Below are 9,615 nucleotides of genomic sequence, written 5' to 3'. Positions count from 1 at the left end.
TTCCAGTGCTCAAAATTCTTAAAACAAAAGGGGAGGCCTACCATCTCCCATATTTATATACACTTTTATATTGTTATAAAAGTTCTGAGATGGCTAACCTCTCATTTCGAGCGGTATAGGTAAATATTATAAGTTATTTTAAATGCAAATGAGATAGTCCTTTGTTTCAATTAATAAGACGCGCACACACCTTAAAATTTAATTTTGACTATAAATTAGACCAACCAAATGTTAGCTTGCAAAAAGGTCTTATATTGTGGGATGAAGGGAGTAAATTATACGTATGTGATAAAAATTGTACGGTTGGATTTGTACCAATTTTTTTTGATGGTATAATTTTCTAAATCATAGAAATATATATTATTGATTTAATTCATTATCAAAGTTAAATTTTGGAAAACATGCGCATCATATTCATTCGAATGGAGGGATTACCAGGCTAAAATCATAACTTGCGGCTGAAAAAGAACCAGCGATTCAAATTTGCGAGTCGGGGAGGGATAGTGCATGCCACAATCCACAGAGATCCTCGAGTACGGCGTTGCAGAGGCCGGGCTCCATTGAGCCCGTTTTGCCAAAAAAAATTTCAAAATATACTTAAAAGTTTCAAAAAATATCAAATTTTTTATACAAATACATATGCATGTTTGTCAAGTAGGTAAAAAGTTTCATCATGTAATTCAGTTATTTGCGTGCTACATAAAAAAGATAAATATCTGACATAAAAACAACAAAGATATAGCCTATATTAATCTGTGTATTTATCTTTTCCATATACACTACATGAAAACATATATGTTCATGAAATTTCATACGTGTATAATACAAATACACATATATGTATAGACTTTTTTTCAGAATTTTTCAATGTGTGAAAATAGTATTTTCGCTGAAAAAAATAAAGAGCTATGTGGAGCTCGGTCTTTGCAATGCTTTTTCGAGAGATCCTCTCCCTTCTCTCTCTCCTCACTCCTCAGTCGGCCATGAGCTGACTTTTGCCCTCGGACCTCGGACATCCTGTTCTCTCTTTCTCTCTCTCGCCCGTTCTCCCAATAGTTCTGTCCCTGTCCCGCCCCCCCCCCCCCCCCCTCCCCCCCCCCCCCCCCCCGCCCCACCCCCGCCCCCCGCGGCAAATTCCCCGACCCACCGCTCCCAAATCCCATCCAAATCCTCCCTCCACATCCTCCAAAGGTCGGATTTTCGGAGGGCCTCCGCCCCCAGATCGGGGAGGGATCCCCGTTTCTTCTGGTGGGTCGGCCCCCGCCGTCCTTTTCTTGATCTTTTTCCTGGAGGGGAGGTTCTTGGATGGGGTGCCTGCCGTGCTTCGGGTCGAGCGGCAAGGGGGAGCCTGCCAAGAAGGGCGGCGCGCGGAAGGACGTTCCGTCGGATCGCCGCGCCACTGGGGTCGGATCAGGTGTGATTCTTGGGCGGAAGGCTGGATCTTGGGCTGGTTTATTTTTTTTTGGAAATGGTTCTTAATTTTCCCCGGTTTAGTCAGCTGATGCTCACAGTGCCAAGATTTGAGTGGACCAGATTAAGAAATGCACCAATCTCCCTTGTCTTCGGAAATCTTTTTAACACCTATTCCATGTATATAGGTTTATTGCTTCTGGAAACTTATACATTATAGAAGTGATGCACTTTGACTATATGTTCATGGACTAATATGTGGTTATTTTATGATGCTTGCAATTTCCAACTCGGTAGAGTGATGGAAGTGCCGTATGATGCGGATGTCTGAACGTGTCTGCCTTATAAACTGTCTGGCAGGACATCTGTTGAGAGTTAAGATGCTTAATTAGAAGTACTTGCAATCCCCTAGGGACTATAAAATAAAAAGGATGAATAACTGAGGTTTAGCTCCCCTAAGAGCATCTCCAACAGAAGCGCTATATGAGCGCCACGCGGTATAAAAACTGCTTTTAGCACGCGCGGACCCGGTTTGGAATCTCCAGCAGCCGCACAAAAAGCGCGCGCGCGCTATAACTAATGCAGCGCGCGCATCAAAAAGGCATCACGCGCAGCATATTTAGTGCGCCCGGTCGCGCGTGCTGCAAACTCTGGGCTGCTGCAGATGGGACCGCTTGATTGGGACCGTTGGACTCGCGCGCGCAGCATATTTTGCAGCGCTTGTTGGAGCAAACGTCTTCTAGCGCCCTAAAAAAATTTACTTGCGCGCTGTAAACCTGTTTTTTGGGCGCCGCGCATTGGGCGGCTGTTGGAGATGCTCTTAGGAAGCGCCTTTTATGTTCATTTCGTACGGTTAAATGTTGACCTTTGAAAGCATTCTTTCTATTTGACTCGTCCTCTTAATTTTGCCGACAAATAAATTGGACAGCAATGTTTATTTTGAACAAATGTAGATGGTCCTGGTACAACATCCAAACTGTATCAAAGAAGTGTTAGATGATACTCCCTCTGTAAACTAATATTAGTTTACAGATGGAGTAGTTATTTTCCTCTCACTATTGTGATGGCCCTAATTTCTAATGCATTTTGGGACACTTAGCTAAGTTCTTTTGTAGTTTTTCTGGCATAGTTATGTCTTAACTATCGCAACACCCAGACTTTGCTTGCAAGCCTGTGATTTTTTTTACTACCTCCATTAGTGACTGGATTAAATGGTACTAGGCACTTCACCCCAAATAGTAAACTATTTACGCCATTACACATATTCTCTAGGACAATGTGTCTCTTTTCTTTTACCAAGACAAATACCAGGCCGCAGGAACATTGTTGATTTTATGGTAAGTTGAAGGCCTGGGACAAATCTAGATCTTTTTGGCAAGTTGAATTTTGATCTTAGTTTTCTCTTGGCCAAAGCATCAATAACCTTAGTTTCTTCCTTTTTGATACCTATTGTTAAGAGTTAAATGATGTTAATATTTGACACCACATTTGCTCTAAGAGGCTAGGAATTTTCAATTAAGCAGGGGAGGAATAAAGATTTAGTTTGTCACTACATGTTTTGATGACAAAGACCAGTCATACACGCACATTAGGGTTGTTATTGTTAATCTTCTATATCGAAAAGCAAAGTTACTTAGAAGGAAACACACAGTTTTTCTGTTATTGAAAGAAATAGGCAACCAATTCAAGTTGAAGAGGATTCGAAATTGGATGCTGAATGTGCACAACCACACTTGCGACCAACTGAGCTCAGTTCCTACCAATCAAGTTTATGTATAAGGTATAGAAGTATATTTGGAGTTATGGTATTAAAGTTTTGAAAGGAATCAAGTTGTGCTTTCGGATACAAAGGCAAGCGTTCAAACCAGTTTCACAATTGCACATGGTCTATGGCCAGTTTTACCATTTTAATTATTGTGTTTTGGGAGTAGTTCACCTTAACTATGTTGCATTCTTTAATTCATACGACCCCTAACTCTGGATGTACTTTTGCTTTAGATAAACCAAAACCACAAGGTTTATTGGACTCGAAGGATACAGTTATCCCAAGGGAGGGAAACAATCAACATATTGCAGCACACACATTCACTTTTCGTGAGCTTGCTGCTGCCACTAAGAACTTCAGACAGGATTGCCTATTGGGCGAGGGAGGTTTCGGCCGTGTATATAGAGGACGTTTGGACAATGGACAGGTTTGATTTAATGTTTTGATGCATTCAGATTTGGTGTGAATCCTCATTTCCAGCTATTAATTCCACTCGTTGAACTGCCAATATGACTGCCACATCTCTTTTAAACTGGGGTTGAAAATTCCCTTGTTATATGGTCTAGATTGGGCATTGGAGAAGACATTTTCCTTGTTGTAACTCTTCATTGCTGAGTTCTTGATCACAACTTTATTATATTGTCTACTGTGCAGGCTGTTGCAGTTAAGCAACTTGATCGCAATGGACTTCAAGGCAACAGAGAGTTTCTGGTTGAGGTCCTTATGCTCAGTCTATTGCACCACGATAACTTGGTAAACCTAATTGGATACTGTGCTGATGGGGATCAACGTCTTCTTGTATATGAATATATGCCGCTAGGATCACTTGAGGATCATTTGCATGGTAAGTGCACTTCACTTATGAACTTCTCTAAGTGCATTACTGCCTACATACAACTCCACATCCATGTGTTCAAAAGACTTTGTGCATTGTAAATGTCACATTTTTTATGCTTGGTAAACAGTTGAGCAATAAGCTAACCACTGTCTGGATTGCTTCTTTGTTACCAATTCTCGCCTTTAAGTCTTTAACCATTAATTTTTCTAATGTCACGATTTCTATTTCAATGATAACATCAATACACCTAACAACTTTGGTAATATCTTTTTGTCATGACAAATCCAACACTTGTGTGTGTTAGGCCAAGGTTTTAAAGTGAGCACATGGAGTACTAGTTAATACTACCTCCGTACCAAAATATAAGATGTTTTTGCAGCTCAAATTGAATTGCAAAAACGTCTTATATTTTGATACGGAGGGAGTACTTGCTTAAGCTTGCAGCTGCGTACTTGCATTATTCTTCTGTGGTTGTTGATCTGGTCGGCTGGTCATATATTCAACAGTTTTGATATGTATGTTGTTGAACTCGTACTTAATCAGTGAGTGAATTGATCTGCATACTAAAAGCTAAGTTTTGCTGTATCTCATGGGAAGGTAATCCGGTAGAGTTTTAATGGTTACCTAGTTAGCAACTCATATTTAATCAAGAGAGTGGAAGCTCAGTGAGGCAAAAGATCTAAAGCTTAGTTAAAGGTCAAATTGTTTGCATACTAAAGTTGAAATTTTGTTGTATATCAATGGGAAGCTAGCATATGCGCCATTTCTTGCAGAAGTCTTATTTTTCGTTTGTTGTACAGAACATATTCATGCACACTGGTATTTCAACTTTAGTTCGTCAATTTATTCTGTCTCTGGTTGATAGCATGTCTGGGATAACCTGCAAATATATTATATAATGACAGTTGATACATGGTTACTATTTCCAGTTGTAAATCAAAAAGGAAAATATTATATGTCTGATCCTGACTCGGCTTACTGGGCATTATGATCTTGCAAAGTCAACTCACTTCTCTTTTTGTTGCATGGTAGTATGCTAAATTGATGTACGTAACCATTAACTTTAAGTGCATTAATTCTTCTTTTGGCATGCATTGTGGTTACAACTTGGAGTAATTTTTTCTGAAAGGATGGTTAAATTTGGCATCCTCGGATGCACACATGCATTTTTTTATTAATAAAGATGCCATGCATTGAGGCCAAAACAGATTACATAAACTGGCAAGTAAAGGTAGAAAAAAAAGAACACTTACGACCAAGTCGACATTCTTCGGAAACAATGCCTTCAAGGAGATTACACACAGGAGCGATGTTGTAGGAAGTCGGAACCAACCGTCCAAGGCCAGACCGGGCATTTTCATCCTGGAACCAAGTCCAATCACTCAAGGTCAGATATTTGGCATGGAGACAATGCCTTGACAACGAAACGACACACATGCGCCCTTACTGGATCCGACCTGTGAAGGCCGATCACGGGTTTTCACCTGAGAAACAGAAGTGTTGACGTCGCTTGAAAATCGTAGTGGCTTCCTCCGGATCTAGCCGCCCATGGCCACCACCGGAACTCCATGCACTGACCCGGCAGAAGATGCCTAAAGTAGTTTAGAAGACATTTACATTGTGTATGCTGATTCGTTGTGGTTTATACGACAATAGACTAAACGGCACTCCTTCCATTCATAAATATAAGATGTTTTATATATTTCAATATGGACTACATACGGACTGAAATGGATGAACAAACACACTAAAATGGGTCTATATACATCCGAATCAGAAAAAAGTTAGAGCATCTTATATTTGTGAACGGAGGGAGTAATACTTTGCAAGATGCTAAAATTGAAACCAGTATTCGTTCAGTCACCCGCCTAGTAAGTACTATTGGGTGGTTGACATCATTATGCGGCATAACTAGCAATTGCATCACGTGCTAAGTGGCTGACCACATGATTATAATTGCTAATATACATTTGCATATTTACGCAATTACATGAAGAAGTCATTGTTTTTGTACCAGGCGGCATGTGGCAAGTGTTAAGAAAATAGCATGTGGCAAGTGTTAAGAAAATAGCATAATCACTGGAACTTCTTCTGAATTGATTCATAGTAGATGTAGACATGATTTCTCAAACAACTACCTATATCCAGATGCTCCGCGGAGTCAGATGTATGCATCTGCTTCTTGTTGCCTACTATTTTTGATTTTTTTGTGCACTATCAGTGTTCCCTTTTAATGGAAAATTTATAGTCCCTTGCAATCCCCATTTACTAATTTAAACATATCTCAGTTACCCTCTTTTTAGATGGTAAATTGTAATGCTGTTGCACGCCATTGTTGTCTAATTATTTTCATTGCCGTAGAATAATGAATATTTGTGGGCTCATTGCATATGTTCAATGCATTTCAAAGGCAGCTTGCCTATCTAATTTGAATCTTTTTATGCTAGACATTCCACCTGAAAAGGAACCTCTTGACTGGAATACACGGATGAAGATTGCTGCTGGTGCTGCCAAGGGATTAGAATACTTGCATGACAAGGCAAGTCCTCCTGTTATTTACCGGGATTTCAAGTCGTCAAACATTCTTCTCGGCGAAGAGTTTCATCCAAAGCTATCTGACTTTGGCCTTGCAAAACTTGGCCCTGTCGGTGATAAGACCCATGTTTCAACACGTGTTATGGGAACTTATGGCTACTGTGCCCCAGAGTATGCAATGACTGGACAGCTTACAGTTAAATCTGATGTGTATAGCTTTGGTGTTGTGTTCCTTGAACTGATTACTGGTCGTAAAGCAATTGACAACACCAAACCACATGGAGAGCAAAACCTAGTGGCGTGGGTATGTTCTTCTATTCTGCACTAATTTTACTTCACAAAATTGATGTTTGCTTCATTATGTTGTTCATAGCTCATGTTCTTGGACATTCCACGAGCTAAGCATAATTTCTATAATAGCGTTGCTAAAAATACTTTGAGATACTAGCAATATAATTGGACTAAGATTTAGCTGTAGCACTAGTCCGAAAAATAAAACAGTCCGAAGAAACATAAATAGAAATTGTTTAAGCCGTTGCCACCAAATCAGGAATTTTTTAGGGACCCTTTCTTTCTTTTTTTTGCTTTGATGAATTACTATCACTTGAGGGTCTTTAATTTTCTATTTCCTTCTCAGATCATATTATCCTTTTGAACTCTGAAATTTTTATTAGACTGCTATTCACTGTTACTTCGTACACCACTGCTCTTAATTTTTCTTGAATGCTGTCTCCAAAAGCTATCATGATAGTATGATACCATGGAGTTATTTAATGTATTAAGGTTATGTTACTTACGAATGGGCTGGCTGTTCAGTTGCTTAGGCTTGGCATGATTCTTGAACACTAGTGAAATTGCTGCCTTCAGTACTGACCACTGAGATTAGTTCCTCGGATATTTATCGATCCACGTCATTCTCAATTTCACACATCGCTGTTGTAAAAAAGAATGCACTAAAAATTAAGGCTATCCATATCTATACTACATAGAGAAGAACGAGGGTTTGACGCAAACAATCTTAGCCATCCAGTCTGATCTTATGATTCAACAAATAAATTGGATCCTTGAATGTTATTGCTTAATTGAACAATTAATCCTCTAATAACACCATACTAAACAGCCCTCACAACCACTCTTTTCAAATTATGGAGAAATATTATAGTACAATGTGAGTGGTCATATTATTTCTTAAATATTATTATGAATGCGAATATATGCTAAGTTCACAACTTTCCAAAAGATTTAATAGGAATTCCTAATTTGGTGATACTGTATGAGGGGATTGAATATTATATATTTAACAAAGCTTGCACAGTACATGTACATCTCCTAGTTTTTTCTAAGGTTTAGGTGCTAAGGTTTGATCAATGTATACAAACAGAAAGTATATATTTCCTGCCAACTATTGCAGCTCACTCATTATATAATGTTGGATGCCTTATGGTTGATCTGATATGCAGGCTCGTCCTCTGTTTAAAGACCGCAGAAAATTTCCAAAAATGGCTGATCCGGCACTTCAGGGCCGTTTTCCTATGAGGGGTCTGTATCAAGCTTTAGCCGTTGCTGCAATGTGTTTGCAAGAGCAAGCTGCCACTCGGCCTTTCATAGGAGATGTGGTCACTGCTCTTTCATATCTTGCTTCTCAGGCGTATGATCCAAATGCACCCACTCAACATAGTCGGAGCAATGCATCTACCCCCAGAGCCAGAGACCGTGGTAGTGTGAATGGCGACCAGCGGCGTATCCGGTCGCCAAATCACCATTCTCCAGATCTGAGGAGAAAAGAAGTCACAACAACATCGAAGTATGAAGCCGAGGTTAGCAGGAATAGTTCTGGTGGTGGTTCTGGTAGACAGTCAGGCTTGGACGATAGGGATGTGACAGGTTCACAACAGGGTAGTCCTGCTCGGGCAGGAAAGAGGAGGGAAACTTCAAGGACCTCTGAGAGGCAGCGTGCTATTGCAGAGGCCAAGACATGGGGTGAGAATTCTAGAGAGAGGAAATGGCCGAATGCTCGGGGCAGCTTCGATAGTACAAATGAATAGAACTCTGGAGCAGGTCTGAGTCATCATTCTAGAAAGAGGATGAGTGCAAGCCAGTACCAAGCAGGGGGCAGTTTAGGGACATGGGGTTCGATTTCGGTTCCATGTTTAATGTGAATAGAGCTTTCCTTTTCTTTCCCGGCCATCACCACTGCTTCATAGTTTCTCTCTTCCACACAAATATCACCACCGCAATCACCATCGACACGCCTATTCCTGGCGTCCGTTCCTCGTGAATGTGATCATGCAGATGTGCCTTCATCATCATGGCACGAACGACATCTGGCTGGAAAGTTAGTAAGCAAAGGGGAGAACTGTTCTTAGGAGGACATGGTCCAATCAAATGAGTCTCTTCTGTTGCCTGCATGCATGACGGGTATGACAGTTGTTCCGAGCGTAGAGCTTTATTGTGAAGTCTGAGTACCGAGGGATGTGATGATTTTTCTTTCCTCGAGGGTTTGTACCGAGGGGGTTTACCCGTGTTCCATACGTCTGTATTGTGACATTTTTGTTTGTATTGAGTTGTCAGAACACATCCTTTGATTTATCTCTTCTGGCAAAGCCGTTGTGCCCCTTCCATCTAAGCTGTGCAAAATATTTAGGAAGCTTGTTAGCTACTCCCTCCGTTCGGAAATACTTGTCCTAGAAATGGTTGTATCTAGAACGTCTAGATACAACCATTTCTAGGACAAGTATTTCCGAACGGAGGGAGTATATGCTAAAATTTCTTTTTTGCTTCCTGTTTCTGAGCTTTCTGTCCATAGCAGATAAGCCCAGGGTTGTTTTTTTGGTCAAACTTTGCCCAAACTAATTATATTTGTCGATGGAACATTCTTTTTCACAGAACAAAATTTCTTGATAAAGTACCTTGAACAGTTTCCTTTTCATTTGTTCGCATATATAAAGAGGCATGTTACAAGTTGTAATCAAGCATGGACCGGGTGTTCGTTGTTCACTGGCCCTCCACCTGTGTCATCCTCTCAGTCCTGCAGCGCCGTTGCGCCCTTCTCCGTCGATGACCACCC

The 9,615-nt window shown here is 40.5% G+C and overlaps 1 protein-coding gene across 1 annotated transcript; it reads left to right on the top strand.

Moving 5' to 3' along the window:
- The first annotated feature begins 1,116 nt into the window (after positions 1 to 1,116).
- Positions 1,117 to 9,169, top strand: LOC125515258 (receptor-like cytoplasmic kinase 185). Its single transcript, XM_048680699.1, has 5 exons — positions 1,117 to 1,414; positions 3,409 to 3,602; positions 3,830 to 4,019; positions 6,461 to 6,852; positions 8,009 to 9,169. The coding sequence occupies exons 1-5, from the start codon at positions 1,306 to 1,308 to the stop codon at positions 8,591 to 8,593; spliced, it is 1,470 nt and encodes a 489-aa protein (XP_048536656.1). The 5' UTR covers positions 1,117 to 1,305; the 3' UTR covers positions 8,594 to 9,169.
- The last annotated feature ends 446 nt before the right edge of the window (positions 9,170 to 9,615 follow it).

Source organism: Triticum urartu, chromosome 1 (assembly GCF_003073215.2).
Source record: "Triticum urartu cultivar G1812 chromosome 1, Tu2.1, whole genome shotgun sequence".
Taxonomy (NCBI): domain Eukaryota; kingdom Viridiplantae; phylum Streptophyta; class Magnoliopsida; order Poales; family Poaceae; genus Triticum; species Triticum urartu.
This window is presented reverse-complemented; position numbering and strand designations above follow the sequence as displayed.